At 41.1% G+C, this 16,850-nt stretch overlaps 1 protein-coding gene across 2 annotated transcripts in view; it reads left to right on the top strand.

Moving 5' to 3' along the window:
* Positions 1-10,548: 10,548 nt before the first annotated feature.
* DYNC2H1 (dynein cytoplasmic 2 heavy chain 1) overlaps positions 10,549-16,850 on the top strand; it is a 395,032-nt gene continuing 388,730 nt past the window's right edge. For both annotated transcript variants that reach the window (XM_024975702.2, XM_024975701.2), the window contains exons 1-3: positions 10,549-10,896; positions 15,685-15,855; positions 16,251-16,386. In XM_024975702.2, coding sequence (XP_024831470.1) covers positions 10,702-10,896; positions 15,685-15,855; positions 16,251-16,386 — 502 coding nt within the window. In that variant the 5' untranslated portion in view covers positions 10,549-10,701. The remainder of the gene's footprint in view (positions 10,897-15,684; positions 15,856-16,250; positions 16,387-16,850) is intronic.

Genomic DNA, 16,850 nt, shown 5'->3' with positions numbered 1-16,850 from the left:
AATAACTCAGTTGTTTAAAACACTTGCTCTCATGAGTTAGTCAAGGGTCAGCTGGGGACCCTGTTCTTTGTCATTAGAACAAATCTATCCAAATTTGACATATCCATCAAAAGTCATGAATGTCATCAAATGTCTAGAACATTATTGGTTACTATGGCAGAGGAAAAAGAAGACATATTTTATTTTGCTTAGTCCAAGCAACATTTTTTTTCTTAATTTGAAAGATGTTAGAATGTATGATAGTCATTAGAACTCTTTTCAGATAAATTTTTAGAGCCTCAAGTTTTCTTTCTCCTCAATACCAATAAGATATATTGTCAATTAAAACAATTGTGACTATTCAGGAGAACACTTACATAAGGTGATTTATAACAAAGTTCAAAAGGTAGAGCAAAAAATTACCACAAAGTTTACAATTAACTTTCACATTTAATTTTTAATATGTGACTACCGCACAATCGCACTCATCTCACAGGCTAGTAATGCTCAAAATTCTCCAAGCCAGGCTTCAGTAATATGTGAACTGTGAACTTCCAGATGTTCAAGCTGGTTTTAGAAAAGGCAGAGGAACCAGAGATCAAATTGCCAACATCTGCTGGATCATCGAAAAAGCAAGAGAGTTCCAGAAAAACATCTATTTCTGGTTTATTGACTATGCCAAAGCCTTTGACTGTGTGGATCACAATAAACTGTGGGAAATTCTGAAAGAGATGGGAATACCAGACCACCTGACCTGCCTCTTGACAAACCTATATACAGGTCAGGAAGCAACAGTTAGAACTGGACATGGAACAACAGACTGGTTCCAAATAGGAAAAGGAGTATGCCAAGGCTGTATATTGTCACTCTGCTTATTTAACTTCTATGCAGAGAAGGCAAAGGCACCCCACTCAAGTACTCTTGCCTGGAAAATCCCATGGGCGGAGGAGCCTGGTGGGCTGAAGTCCATGGGGTCGCTAAGAGTTGGACACGACTGAGCGACTTCGCTTTCACTTTTTCACTTTCATGCATTGGAGAAGGAAATGGCAACCCACTCCAGTGTTCTTGCCTGGAGAATCCCAGGGATGGGGGAGCCTGGTGGGCTGACGTCTATGGGGTCACACAGAGTCGGACACGACTGAAATGACTTAGCAGCAGCAGCAGCAGAGTACATTATGAGAAACGCTGGGCTGGAAGAAGCACAAGCTGGAATCAAGATTGCCAGGAGAAATATCAATAACCTCAGATATGCAGATGACACCACCCTTATGGCAGAAAATGAAGAGGACTAAAGAGCCTCTTGATGAAAGTGAAAGAGGAGAGTGAAAACGTTGGCTTAAAGCTCAACATTCAGAAAATGAAGATCACGGCATCCAGTCCCATCACTTCATGGCAAATAGATGGGGAAACAGTGGAAACAGTGTCAGACTTTATTTTTTTACGCTCCAAAATCACTGCAGATGGTGATTGCAGCCATGAAATTGAAAGACGCTTACTCCTTGGAAGAAAAGTTATGACCAACCTAGATAGCATATTGAAAAGCAGAGACATTACTTTGCCAACAAAGGTCCGTCCAGTCAAGGCTATGGTTTTTCCAGTGCTCATGTATGGATGTGAGAGTTGGACTGTGAAGAAAGCTGAGCACCAAAGAATTGATGCTTTTGAACTGTGGTGTTGGAGAAGACTCCTGAGAGTCCCTTGGACTGCAAGGAGATCCAACCAGTCCATTCTGAAGGAGATCAGCCCTGGGTATTCTTTGGAAGGAATGATGCTAAAGCTGCAACTTCAGTACTTTGGCCACCTCATGAGAAGAGTTGACTCACTGGAAAAGACTGATGCTGGGAGGGATTGGGGGCAGGAGGAAAAGGGGATGACAGAGGATGAGATGGCTGGATGGCATCACCGAATCGATGGATGTGAGTTTGAGTGAACTCCGGGAGATGGTGATGGACAGGGAGGCCTGGCGTGCTGCGGTTCGTGGGGTCCCAAAGAGTCGGACACGTCTGAGCGACTGAACTGAACTGAACTGAACTCAACAAAGCACTAGCATTCAAATAAATAGTATTTAACATCTGATAGAAGACTCAAACTATCTAAATTGTTTAATCATAGTGTCTGCATTTTCTCATAATGAAATCCAAAAGTATTATCTGCAAGGAGTTCCAAACTTTGACTTTGTTCTCCTCCAAATGTCAGCTTTTGATTGTTTTTGTTAGTGGAGACTGGGAGAAATCAACTCCACATTATCACATTTCTTGCTATTCCACCATCATGCCCAGGATTCGTTGGGGGATTGGAGGTAGACAGAAGTGCAGATGAAAGAATAAACTTCAGTTACACATATGACCCAATAAATACTAAATCCTTTACTCACATGGCTCCTTCCTCTCACCCCCTATATTTTCAACACAAATGACTACAGGAAGCATCGATTGCTTACTAGACTCCAGGGTAATGGTTAGAGACTCTTTTCTGACTTAGGAACAGAATTTGAAGAAATAGAATTCCTATTAATCCTTGGGGACACATAAAAATGTATAGAGGTAAATATATTTAAGTATTTGAGTTGAACATTAAATGTCATATGAGAATGTACATTTCATTGTGCTGGTGATTGTAATCTGTAAATAATTATGCCTCGGAGTAAGTTTCAGCTTCTCTGAGTCTGAAGAAGAGGTTCTGAAATTACATCCTTTCATGTACAGCTCTCCCAACATTGTCCAAGGATAATAACTAGATGATTATTATACTTTAATATAAAAATGATATTATAGCAATTCTATGGCATTTTTTTTTTCAATATAATTTGCCAATATTTGTCAACCATAATGGATAAAACTTAAAAACCCTTTTTTTTACATTCATTTTCTTAAATAGATATAGGTAATGTAGAGACTGTCTAGAACAAATGATCCCCTGTGGAAGCTTGAAATATTTTCAGGGGTCTCTAATGTCAAACTATTTCCACAATAATAGACATTTTGTGCCTCTTTCATTGTGCTTGACATTTGATGGTGTAAAAGTAATGGTGGGCAGAATTCTAAAACAGCCCCAAGGTTTCCACTCCCTGGTGGGCACAGCTTGTATAACCTTTTAACCTTGAATGAAGGCAAAACCTGTGAATATGGTGGGCTATCACTTCCATGCTTCAGTTGACTTTGAGTTAATAAAGGAGGTTATCCTCTGGGCTAGGTAAATTCTTGAAAGGAATGGGGCCCTTAAAGAATTGAAACATAAGAGAGATTTGTTGTGTGATAAAGTTCTCCATCCTTGGCTTTGAAGATGAAGGTAAAGAATGTCAGCTTATGGTTGGCAAAAAAATGGGGACCTTGGTCTTGCAGCTACAAGGAATTTAATTGTCTCAGCTATATGAGTTTGTATGGATGTGAATATAAGAAGGTTGAGTGCTGAAGAACTGGTGCTTTCAAGCTGTGGTGGTGGAGAAGACTCCTGAGAGTCCCTTGGACTGCAAGGAAATCAAACCAGTCAATCCTAAAGGAAATAAACCCTAAGTATTCATTGAAAGGACTGATGTCGAAGCTGAAGCTCCAATACTTTGGCCACTTGATGTGAAGAGCTGACTCATTGGAAAAGACCCTGATGCTGGGAAGGATTGAAGGCAAAAGGAGAAGGGGGCAGCAGAGGATGAGATGGTTAGGTAGCATCACTGAATCTTTAGACATGAGTTTGAGCAAACTCCAGGAGGTAGTGGAGGACAGAGGAGCCTGGCATACTGCAATCCATGGGGTTGCAAAGAGTTGGACATGACTTAGCAACTGAACAACAAAATGAGCTTGGAAAAGGACCCTAAGGTCCAGATTAGAACTCAGCCTGGGCAATATATTGAACTCAACTTTGTGGTACTATTAGTAGAGGCTGAGATGCAGTTCGCAGACTACTAATGGACAGAACTGAATGCTAATAAAGGAGGGTTTTTATAGGCCACTGAGTTTGCAGCAATTTGTGACACAGCCCTGGAAAACTAACCCAGTGTGGCTAAACTGCTGGCATCTTTGCACAAATCAAGGCTGGGACACTGAAATGTTCTAGTAGACATCCTTTCTTCTCCTCCATGTACTCAAAGGAAAAGATACCAGTTTCATTTAAGAATGTCTTCAATGATAGAGTAAATAATTTAGTCAAATCTCAAATCTTGAGTTCAAGTCAGTTTAGTGTTCTGATGGATGAAACACCAAAAGCACTTACGCTGAATACTGAAGTACAGTGGTTGCCTTAAGGAAAAGAAACAAACAAACAAACAAAAAAACAACCAGGAACTTGTGTTACTGTTTGAGTTGTGATCAAAACTAGCAGCTTTTATCGGAGAAGGCAATGGCACCCCACTCCATGACTCCTGCCTGGAAAATCCCGTGGACGGAGGAGGAAGGCTGCAGTCCATGGGGTTGCTGAGGGTCCGACACGACTGGGCAACTTCACTTTCACTTTTCACTTTCATGCATTGGAGAAGGAAATGGCAACCCACTCCAGTGTTCTTGCCTGGAGAATCCCAGGGATGGCAGGGCCTGGTGGGCTGCCGTCTATGGGGTCACACAGAGTCGGACATGACTGAAGTGACTTAGCAGTATCAGCTTTTATCACTGAAGAAAATTTTTACTTGAATAGATGACAAACTATTACTCTTAAGACTTGGGTATTTGGCAGACATTTTTTTCCCTCAAAAATGAATTAAATAAGTCTATCATTTCAAGGAAAAAATGAACAATATTTGTTGCCAATGATGAAATTCAGGCTTTCATGAAAAAGTAGAATTTTGGAAAACTTAAATTCTCTACTACTGTAAGCTTGACAACCTCACCATACACAGACTTTTTCTTCTGGTATCAGTGGTTTATTAAGGAATGTGATTTTATGATATTGTATAATGAAATGTATCCACATTTGGAAGATCTACATAGCTCAAATGTTTTCCAAATGATCAATACATGAAGTTACAGTTATGTACAGGCAAAATATCCATTCAGAGTGCAAGATAACCAATGGGTTTTAATGTAACTGAGTATGAAATGTTTATTGATATGGTTTCAGATTCTAAATTTCAACTGTCCTTCAAGAAACTGCTGTTTGTGGAGAATTCCCTGGTGGTCCAGTCGATAAGGCTCTGTGTGTCCACTGCTGGGGGCATGGGTTTTACCCCTGGTCTGGTAATTAAGGTCCAACAGGCCATGCAGCATGGTCAAAATAAGTGCATGCGCGCGCGCGCGCGCACACACACACACACACACACACACACACACACACACAAAGAAGGAAACTACCATTTGTGGAGTTTGGGTTTAGTATCACAGCTATCTGAAAAGACTATAAAATTCTTTCTGTTTTCCAGCTACACATATTTCTGTTTTCTAACCACATATCTGTAGTGTTCTCCACATACTTCAACCAAAACAACATATTGCAAGGGATGAATACAATAGTAGATAGAAGATCTATTAAATAACTGCCTCCTACTAAGGCATTTATATACTAAAGAAATTTGTGGAAACGTAAAACAATACCGCTCTTCTGACCAAATTTATTTTTATATTGGGAATTATAATTATTTTCATCAAAATATATTATTTATGTTAACAAGTCATGTTAACTTATTACTTTTATATTTAAAAATATTTATTTATTTGGGTGCATTAGATCCTAGTTGCAGCATGCAAGCTCTTTTGTTGAGTTCTGAGGGCTTCTCTCTGGTTTTGGCTTTCAGGCTCCAGAGCACTTAGGCTCAGTAGTTGCCCTGTCTGAGCTTGGTTGCCCCAGGGCACATGGGAAATTAGTTCCCTGACCAGGGATTGAGTCTATGTCCCCTACATTGCAAGGTGAATTCTTAACCATTGGACCACCAGGAAAGTCCTGCTTATTATTTTTAATTGGATGAATTTTAGAATCTGTCTCACTTTGAATGACTACTATAGTAAATTTGAGCTGAGCACCGAATAGTTGATGCTTTTCAACTGTGGTGTTGGAGAAGACTCTTGAGAGTCCCTTGGACTGCAAGGAGATCCAACCACTCCATTCTGAAGGAGATCAGCCCTGGGTGTTCTTTGGAAGGAATGATGTTAAAGCTGAAACTCCAGTACTTTGGCCACCTCATGCGAAGAGTTGACTCACTGGAAAAGACTCTGATGCTGGGAGGGATTGGGGGCAGGAGGAGAAGGGGATGACAGAGGATGAGATGGCTGGATGGCATCACCGACTCAATGGACGTGAGTTTGAGTGAACTCCAGGAGATGGTGATGGACAGGGAGGCCTGGCGTGCTGCAATTCATGGGGTCGCAAAGAGTCGGACACGACTGAGAGACTGAACTGAACTGATAGTAAATTTTTACAGAAATAATGCACAGAAACAAATTTTTTCTAAAGGCCTCAGTAAATTTTTAATGTATAAAGAAGTCCTGAGACCAACAGTTTTGAGAAATGCAAATATTTAAGAAAATTGGAATCCTTGGTTCAGAAAGATTTTGGCCCCTGACCTCTGGCTCACACTGTTTGAATGTCACCTGCTGGCTAACTTCTAAATCAATGCTCCACACTAACATTTTTTTAAAGAGCACCCTATGGCTGATATCAATTACTCTTTGGTTGTGTGTGTGCAAAGTTGCTTCAGGTGTTTCTGACTCTTTGAAACCCTAGACTGTAGCCCTCAGTCCATGGGATTCTCCAGGTGAGAATACTGGAGTGAGTTGCCCTGCCCTCCTCCAGGAGCTCTTCCCAACCCAGGGATTATCTCTTATTCCTTCTGCCTTGGCAGCCAGATTCTTTACCATTAGCTGCACCTGGCAAGCCCTACTCTTCAGTTAGTGTGGCCTAAATTGCTATTTAAAAATAGGCCCACACTACATAATATAAAATGGTTCAAACACAATAAAGGTTATTCCTTGCTTAACAATTGCTGGCTGTACTCCACACTGACTCAGGAGCTCTGGTTCTAACTTTTTCATGGTTCTGCCATTTCTTGTTGCTTTGTTAGCTCCATCCAGCTGGCAAAGGGTAAAGGTATAGTTACTTCTTTGAAACTTTGCCTTGCATGTGGCACACATTACTTCTGCCCACTAATTGTGAGAATTAGTTAATGGCCACACCTGGATGGTAAGTACTTCTTAGCTGTGAAAGGGGTGACATGATGTTAGAGGCTAACCTGCTATCTATCATTGTGATAGAGTGTCTGGAGACTGAGTCAATAGGGTTTGGAATAAATCTTCATTCTGTAACTTACTATCTGTGAGATTCTTTATTCTTTATTCAAGCTTCCTGAGTCATTTTCCACTCTAGGCCTAAGTCTGGGTAAACAGCTGTGAACAAGATACACAACATCCTTACCCTCATTGGGTTTACATGTCAGCTGGACATCTAGATTAATATGTTTTTTTTTTTTTTTTGACATCTGGGTTAAAATGGATTGAAAACTCAAATTTCATATCTTGCGTAAGTCCAAAAGGCATCAAGATTTTAAATATTTCTGGGAGGATGAGATTCTCATGATCTCAACAGCTTTCTTTATTCATGTCCCTACATGTATTGCCTTTTCATTCATTTTAATTCATATTACCTAGGATACTTAGACATTTTATACATTCCCACCAAAATAACTCATCTAGACTAACCATTTGTGAGTTATGGAAGCTTTCCTTAAGATCCTGGGAAGGGTCATTATGCCCATCACAGAGCAAGAATCTCTGTATCCCTATTAGCCATTTTTGTTTCAAAGGCCTTTTTGGCTACCCAGTCACCCTGGGTTCCTATTTGGAGTCTCCAGCATTCTACCTCACTGACTCCTCTCCCACTTTTCAAACTGTTTTGTAAGAATCTGAACTCATTTCCTTTTATAATTTAAAGGACTTCAGCTTTCTTTAGTTTCCATTCCCAGAACTCAATCAAGATGCTCAGGAGATAAAATGACCTTTCTAATTCTAAAAGAATACAGTTGTGATTATTCGGTACAAATAAAAAATTAGTGTCCTTTTCCCTAGGTAATGGCTCAAATCAGGGCTGAGAAGACTGAGTACACCAAAAACCCTTAGGGCAGAGACTGTAGCCTCGAGGGCCTAGTTCATTACATGGCATATAGGAGCATGTGGTAAACATCTTTAGAAGATAATTATTGAATTCAGAGTCTTTGATGAATATTGAGATAAATGGCAGTTTAGTAGTTTCTAGTGATGCCATGGAGTAGAAAATGAAGCCTAATTTCACTTCTGTATTTCTTAAGTATTTGGTTGTGCTATTATAAAACAAATTAACAAGTACCATACACTGTTTTGGTTATTTTACAAATATGGTTCTGTGTTCTGATGATGATTGATTATGATGAAAAAACTGGTTAAATTTTTCAGAAATTAATAATAGGATGACAAAATTCATGGTGGGAAATTAGCACAGAAATGAGCAGAAGTAAATTAACATTGTATTAAACTCCTATTCTTTACCAGACCTTTAAAAAAAAATCAATTCAGTTCATTTCAGTCTCTCAGTCGTGTCCGACTCTTTGCAACCCCATGAATTGCAGCACGCCAGGCCTCCCTGTCCATCACCATTTCCCGGAGTTCACTGAAACTCATGTCCATCAAGTCGGTGATGCCATCCAGCCATCTCATCCTCTGTCGTCCCCTTCTCCTCCTGCCCCCAATCCCTCCCAGCATCAGAGTCTTTTCCAATGAGTCAACTCTTCGCATGAGGTGGCCAAAGTATTGGAGTTTCAGCTTTAGCATCAGTCCTTCCATGAACATCCAGGACTGATCTCCTTTAGAATGGACTGGTTGGATCTCCTTGCAGTTGAGATGAATGCAATTGTGTGGTAGTTTGAGCATTCTTTGGCATTGCCTTTCTTTGGGATTGGAATGAAAACTGACGTTTTCCAGTCCTGTGGGCACTGCTGAGTTTTCGAAATTTGCTGGCATATTGAGTGCAGCACTTTCACAGAATCATCTTTCAGGATTTGAAATAGCTCAACTGGGATTCCATCACGTCCACTAGCTTTGTTCATAGTGATGCTTTCTAAGGCCCACTTGACTTCACATTCCAGGATGTCTGGCTCTAGGTCAGTGATCACACCATCGTGATTAACTGGGGCATGAAGATCTTTCTTGTACAGTTCTTCTGTGTATTCTTGCCACCTCTTCTTAATATCGTCTGCTTCTGTTAGGTCCATACCATTTCTGCCCTTTATCGAGCCCATCTTTGCATGAAATGTTCCCTTGGTATCTCTAATTTTCTTGAAGAGATCTCTAGTCTTTCCCATTCTGTTGTTTTCCTCTATTTCTTTGCATTGATCGTTGAGGAAGGCTTTCTTATCTCTCCTTGCTATTCTTTGGAACTCTGGATTCAGATGCTTACACCTTTCCTTTTCTCTTTTGCTTTTTGCTTCTCTTCTTTTCACAGCTATTTGTAAGGCCTCCTCAGACAGCCATTTTGCTTTTTTGCATTTCTTTTTCTTGGGGATGGTCTTGATCCCTGTCTCCTGTACAATGTCACGAACCTCCATCCATAGTTCATCAGGCACTCTACTTCTCACTTACACTGTATAATCGTAAGGAATTTGATTTAGGTCATACCTGAACGGTCTAGTGGTTTTCCCTACTTTCTTCAGTTTAAGTCTGAATTTGGCAAAAAGCGATGTTTAAATAATATTCTCTTAAAATCCTCACTACAACCTAGATAATATTTCCCCAGTTTACAGGTGTGGAACATGATGCTGACAGAATGGTTTGCTAATGAGTGCAGGGGAAAAGGGAGCCCTAGAACTCCTTTAGCCTTCCTAAATCCACGCCATCCTGTTGCACTTGAAGATTAGTTGCATGTCTCCTAGTAATGCGTCGTAAGAAGTCAGGTGCTGCTGCTGCTGCGTCGCTTCAGTCGTGTCCGACTCTGTGCGACCCCATAGACTGCAGCCCACCAGGCTCCCCCATCCCTGGGAGTCTCCAGGCAAGAACACTGGAGTGGGTTTCCATTTCCTTCTCCAATGCATGAAAATGAAAAGGGAAAGTGAAGTTGCTCAGTCGTGGCAGACTCTTAGCGACCCCATGGACTGCACCCTGCCAGGCTCCTCCGTCCATGGGATTTTCCAGGCAAGAGTACTGGAGTGAGTTGCGGTTGCAAGAAGTCAGCTGCTGCTGCTGCTGCTGCTGCTAAGTCGCTTCAGTCGTGTCCGACTCTGTGCGACCCCATAGACGGCATCCCACCAGGCTCTCCCGTCCCTGGGATTCTCCAGGCAAGAACACTGGAGTGGTTTGCCATTTCCTTCTCCAATGCATGCAAATGAAAAGGGAAAGTGAAGTTGCTCAGTCGTGTCCGACTCTTAGCGACCCCATGGACTGCAGCCTGCCAGGCTCCTCCGTCCATGGGATTTTCCAGGCAAGAGTACCGGAGTGAGTTGCCATTTCAAGAAGTCAGCAGAAAGCACTAAAGGCGGGCTTCGCCACCTGACCCACACTTGCCCGAATCCCCTGCAATCGATGACGGCGGCGAGCAGCTAAGGAGCGCCGAGGTGGTCGATCGGCCCTTGGGTTTGGCGTGCGCGTGCCGGAGGAGGTAACGCCGCCACGCGCGGACGTGTGCGCCGTCGCCATAGCGACTGCCCCTGGCAACCGCGAAGCCCTGCAGGCCGCGGGCGAGCTAGCGGCTGGGGCTGTCCGCGCCTCCGTTCGCCTTCGTCCTCCGGCTTTATCCGTCGTTCGCTCTTGCCGCCCGCCCTCTCCGGTCCTTCTCTCCGGAGTCATGGCCGGCGTGCCCGGGGACGTGCGGAAGCTCTTCATTTTCGCCACTACTCGGAACTATTTCGGGCTGGTGTCGGAATCCTGGGACCATGCGCTGCTGGGCAACGGCCCCGAAATCAACAACTTTTTGGACGACGGGAACCAGATGCTCCTCAGAGTGCAGCGATCCGATTCCGGCATCGCCTTCTCCAACGTGGTATGCTTGCCTGCACCCCGCCCCGGCCTACCTTTCCGTCCCGGGCTCAGTAGGACGGATGCCGGGTCCCTGGGAGCCTCCTGGCTTGAGTCCTCCTCCAGGGCCCGTGGCTGTCCCTTCCCGACGAGCTGCGCGGGCCTCTCGCTTCACTTGGTTTCCAAGCTTGCATCCCTCCTGGCCGAAGGAAGCTCCCAGTCCGCTCACTGGCAGAGAACAATTACAGTCTTTCTAGTTTTTTTTTTTTTTAATACTACATTTACGTTATAACTAAAAACACGAAATTTATCTTATTTATTTAAACTTTTTTTTTCTTTCTCCCTTTTGAAGTTCTTTGGGGGCAAATTCTAGTGTATCTTTTTTTTTTATATTATATTCTAAGTTTAAATTTACTCGAGGGAAAGAATAGTTAGGAACTAAAATCTTTTACGGAATGATAAGATAGTCAATTCTTTTTTGTTGTACAACCTGTGATGTATTGACATTAATATTTATTTCATTGCTGCTTCTACTGGCAGGATTGTTTAAGAAATGGGTGCACCTGCAACCAGGAGATAAACACACATATGCACTCAGAGTAATATACAGAAAAAATTGCCTCACATGTTAAAGGGGCTCAGTAAATGGATGAAAGTTAACAAATCATAGTCATATTTTTAAACCTCTTCCTCTGGTGTTCATCCATATCCCTAGGTCTAGCAGAGTATTTGATACACAGCAAACATTGAATGCATTTTTGTAGGATGATTGGATTATTCACCCTGTTATGAATCTTAGTCTTGGATTTGACTCAATTCTATTCAATCACTGTATTTCGAACTCACTATATATAAGGCACTTTCCTTGGTTTAGTAAGTTTACAAAGATGTAAAAAGCATGGATAATCATAGTTGACAACTGTAGTCCACCAGGCTTCTCTGTGCATGGAATTCTCCAGGCAAGACTACTGGAAGGGGCTGCCATTCCCTTCTCCAGGGGATCTTCCCAACCCAGGGATCAAACCTGTGCATTGCAGGCAGATTCTTTACTGTCTGAGCCACCAGGAGGCCTGCTCCGATAAGTTAGTAGTATATAATTCACAATAAGACCCCCTGCTTCTGCCTTCTGGAGCCTCACTCTGGATGACCTAGAATGACATATACTCAACAAATGATAAAATCAAGCACACTGCTGTAAATGCCTCTGAAAGTTTCAGTTCAGTTCAGTCACTCAGTCGTGCCCGACCATTTGCGACCCCATGGACTGCAGCACGCCAGGCTTGCTTGTCTATCACCAACTCCTGGAGCCTGCTCAAACTCATGTCCATCCAGTGGGTGATGCCATCTGACCAACTCATCCTCTGTCGTCTCCTTCTCCTCCTGCCTTCAATCTTTCCCGGCATCAGGGTCTTTTCCAATGAGCCGGTTCTTCTCATGAGGTGGCCAAAATATTGGAGTTTCAGCTTCAACATCAGTCCTTCCAATGAATATTCAGGACTGATTTCCTTCAGGATCTGGAAGTTTAGGTAGAGTGTAATGGGAAAATAAGATGAGGGGTTTGGATTTGTAAAAATAATTCTTGGTTTGTGTAATGAAAATTGAGTCTATAGCTTTTTTACTTTAATACTTAAGCTAGTAGAGCCCAACAGTGTATTTTATATACAGTCATACATCACAGTACAGATACTTAGTCATATTTGAAAATGTTTTTCTATATCTTAAGTTGTACTTTAGATGTCTGACAGTCAGCATGATTTAACAAATTAACAAATATTAATTGACCCACTATGGTCTGGTATTGTCCTGGGTACTAGGGATAAAGCCGTGAATATGTCAGTTTATTTTCAAGGAGTAACATTTGAATGGACAAAAATTGGTTAAACACATCCACACAGATGGGACTTCCCTTGTGGCTCAGCTGGTAAAGAATCTGCCTGCAATATGAGAGACCTGGGTTCGATCGCTGGGTTGGGAAGATCCCCTGGAGGAGGGAAAGGCTACCCACTCCAGTATTCTAGCCTGGAGAATTCCATGGACAAGTCCATGGGGTTGCAAAGAGTCGGACACGACTGAGTGATTTTAACTTCACTTCACTTCATCCACACAGATATGTAATGTAACATCATTTTAGGTATTGATAAGTGCTGCCAGTAAAAATAGAGTCATGTTAAAGTCGTGATTGGGGCGGGGTGAGGAACTGCATTAAAATAGGGAAGGAGGGAATGCCTGTTTGGATTGGAGCCCTTTGAAATGAGATTTGAATGGTGAGTTAGTTGTAGGCAGATTTAGGGAGGGGCTTCCCTGGTGGCTCAGAAGATAAAGAATCTGCCCCCAATGCTGGAGACCTGGGTTCAGTCCCTGGATTGAGAAGATCCCCTGGAGGAGGGCATGGCAACCCACTCTAGTATCCTTGCCCGGAGAATCCCCATGGACAGAGGAGCCTGGAGGGCTATAGTCCATGGGGTTGCAAAGATTCAGACACAACTTGAACTGGATCTCATCTTGGTTTCAGAGGGCTGGGAAAAAAAAATTACACAGTCATTGCTGAAGTTTAATGAATAACCCAAAGACTGGAAGTTTAAAATATGGACTGAGCATTTCGGACCTTGTACACCATTTAGGTTGAAATACCAAGTTGTTGGTAGTCTTAAGCAAGAGAGATGTGATCTGGTTTATGCTATAGGATAGAAGTTGGCAAATTTTTTTTCTATAATGGGCCAGATAACAAATATTTTGGGCTTGGGCAGATTGTAAGGTCTCTGTCACAACTTGGCCATTGACGTGAGAAAGCAACGTTGACAATATGTGAATGACTGAGTGTGACTGCATTCAGCTTCATTTATGGACGCTGATGCTTGAATTTCATATCATGAAATATTATTCTTTTGATTTTTAAAAAAATATAGAAATAATTTTGAGCTTGTGAACTGTACAAAACAGGCAGAAGGTTGTAGTCTGCTGATCCCTGATGGATCCCAGGAGGTGATAGAGACATTTTGCAACCTCAAAAAAGAACAAATTATACCTTGCTTGCATGCTAAGTGCTTCAGTCATGTCCATTGACACTAGGGATGGTAGCCTCCAGGCTCCTCTGTCCGTGGGATTCTCCAGGCAAGAATACTGGAGTGGGTTGCCATTTCCTTCTCCAGGGGATCTTCCTGACCCAGGGATCCATCACATCTCTTATGTCTCCTGCATTAGCAATCAGGTTCTTTAACACTAGCACCACCTAGAAAGCCCAATGTATACCTTAGTAATTATCAGATTAGAGTAAGTTAAGAGTAAATAGCAGTTGCTGATGATAGGGAAACTGGAAGATTAGGCTAGGAGTGCTGATTCTTTACTCAGGGAAGGAACAGCTGTAGCCGCCTTACCTTTTGCTGTAACTCTGACTGTGGTTAAGGCAAAGCTCATTGTCCTGATGCCCCGCAGCACCTTGGCCAGTGACATAGTTACTGTTTTCAAAGTATGATATTAAAATCTGTATTTTGTGAATATTCTTTCTTCACATAGGTGGGAGTAGAAAAGTTCAAGTGTATGGTCTATTTAATTACTAAGGAATGAATTTTTCAAATTACTTACTGCAGTCTGCAGTTCTCACTTGCTTGTAATGGGAATAAAATGATCATACTAGCATAGAACTCTAATGGGCGAAAATGAGAGTTTGAGAAAAGCAGTAATGCCAAGTAAATGACAGTTCTTTCCTAGTGGCTAAACAGATACAATGATTAGGATAAAAGCAGCACAGAAGCTCACTCATCCTTAGCGTGTTTCTTCACGCACAACAGTGAACTTGTTTGAATTTTTTTTTTTTTTTTACAGCATAGACTTCTCTTCCTGGAAAAAGAAATGAGAACAATTTTGTGAATATGTGTATAATGCAAAAACTTCTTTTGGGCGGTATACTTTACAGCTAATGAACTAATTGCTGTGAAGTGGCCTATTTTAAGCATGGTTGGGTTAGTGAATTCCAGTTTAGCTCAGACAGTTTTAATTTTAAATAATCTAGGTTTATGACAATTTAGTAATAAAGTTTGATGCTCAGATACTTTACACGAAAAACACTGGTTCGGGTAAAGATGATTTTAGGAGATAGACAACCTGTTTTTTTTTTTTTTTTTTTTTTTGGTTTTTAGGTTGTCTATTTGTGTAGAATTTAGTTTTGGGTAAGAGGGTAATTGGGCTTCCCAGGTGGCCCTAGTGGTAAAGAACCCACCTGCCAGTGCAGGAGACGTGAGAGATGCGGATTTGATCCCTGGGTCAGGAAGATGCCCTGGAGGAGGGCGTGGCAACCCACTCCAGTGTTCTTGCCTGGAGAATTGCAGGGATAGAGGAGCCTGGCGGGTTGCAGTTCATAGAGTCCCAAAGAGCTGGACATGACTGAAGTGACTTAGTTATGCACGCAAGAGGGTAATACACATCCTTGTTACAGAGTTTCTGGAGTAGGGTGGAAAATTATACTATTCACCAGTATGTGCCTGGGGCACACAGCTTTGATTTGTAGTATTAATGAATCTGGCTGGAGTGGAGTAGTTCGCACTGTATGTCAACAATAGTTATGTAGTGCTTTTGTTTATAATCACTTATCAATTATCAAAGTAGCTTTATGATACAATCACCTATAAGTGGGGATACCATTTTCAAACCCAGGTTTTCTTACGGAGCAAAGACAGACTGATTGTAATATACTATAATTATTTCTAAAGTATACTTTTACCAAGGGGTAAAATTATAGGGACAACATTTTAGGGTAATATTTTCAAATATTAACTTTATGAAAATAACATTAAAAATCATTTGTTTATCACTTTAGATTGATTTTGCTGACACAAAAGATAAAGTGCTGGTGTTTTTCAAGCTGCGACCCGAAGTAATTACTGATCAAAATCTACATAATAATATTCTTGTTTCATCTATGTTAGAATCACCTATTAATTCCCTTTACCAAGCTGTCCGGCAAGTATTTGCACCAATGTTACTAAAGGTGAGTAAATTAAAGTAGCTTGTATGATTGTTGATTTTAGCCTAAGTCTTTGGATAAATGCTTTCATACACACAAATATAAATATTTATTATTTTATTTATTGGTAATATTAGAAATTAAAATATTTTTTAATTAAAAAATAATTAAATTTGTTGACAAATAGAGAAATTGGAAAAGATGTAAAATGCAATCTACATCCATTCTTAAATTGTGATGGTAAATGACCTTTATAAAGTTTTAACTGTTGAAAGGACTTTTATCCCTCTCTTAAGAGATGGAGGTAGTGCCAGGCTTTGAGTGAAACAAGTATATTTGGACTTAGTTTTTGACAAGGTTTTAGGAAGCCTGTTTGGCAAGATATTGATCATCATGTGCTCTTGTCTGATTTTATTTAGGATCAGGAATGGAGCAGAAACTTTGATCCCAAACTTCAGAACCTTTTGAGTGAACTAGAAGCTGGTTTGGGTATAGTTCTACGAAGATCAGATACTAACTTATCAAAACTGAAATTTAAGGAAGATGACACACGAGGTATTTAGCCATAATTTTATCAAAGAAAGTCAAAACCATTGCCTTATTAGTACATAGTAAATTAATACACTTTTTCAAATATTTCTTTGCACCTTTGGTTCGTCTCTGAGCTTGAGCTGATTTTAAATGTATAGATTTATGTATGGATTTGGAGAAGGGGAAAGTGTAATCTCTTTTAATGTTCAGTTTATGGAAATAATATGATTGATTCTCATTGTTTTCAGTAGTTCTGTTTTATTAAGTCATTGTGAACACTGAATTAGCAAATACTGAAAATTTGTGCCTAGGACCCTGTGAGCCTCTGGTCATAACATTTTCACCAGCTGCTCAACATACAACTGATTTTAGGTGTGTTTTTTAGACACATTATTTAATATATATTGTTGCTGAATTATCATTGAGCTCGTGGGCAACAGCACTGTAACTCATGCCTGTATGATGTTCATCTAACAGAAGCGTGTTCT

This window comes from Bos taurus, chromosome 15 (assembly GCF_002263795.3).
Source record: "Bos taurus isolate L1 Dominette 01449 registration number 42190680 breed Hereford chromosome 15, ARS-UCD2.0, whole genome shotgun sequence".
NCBI classification, from domain to species: domain Eukaryota; kingdom Metazoa; phylum Chordata; class Mammalia; order Artiodactyla; family Bovidae; genus Bos; species Bos taurus.
This window is presented reverse-complemented; position numbering and strand designations above follow the sequence as displayed.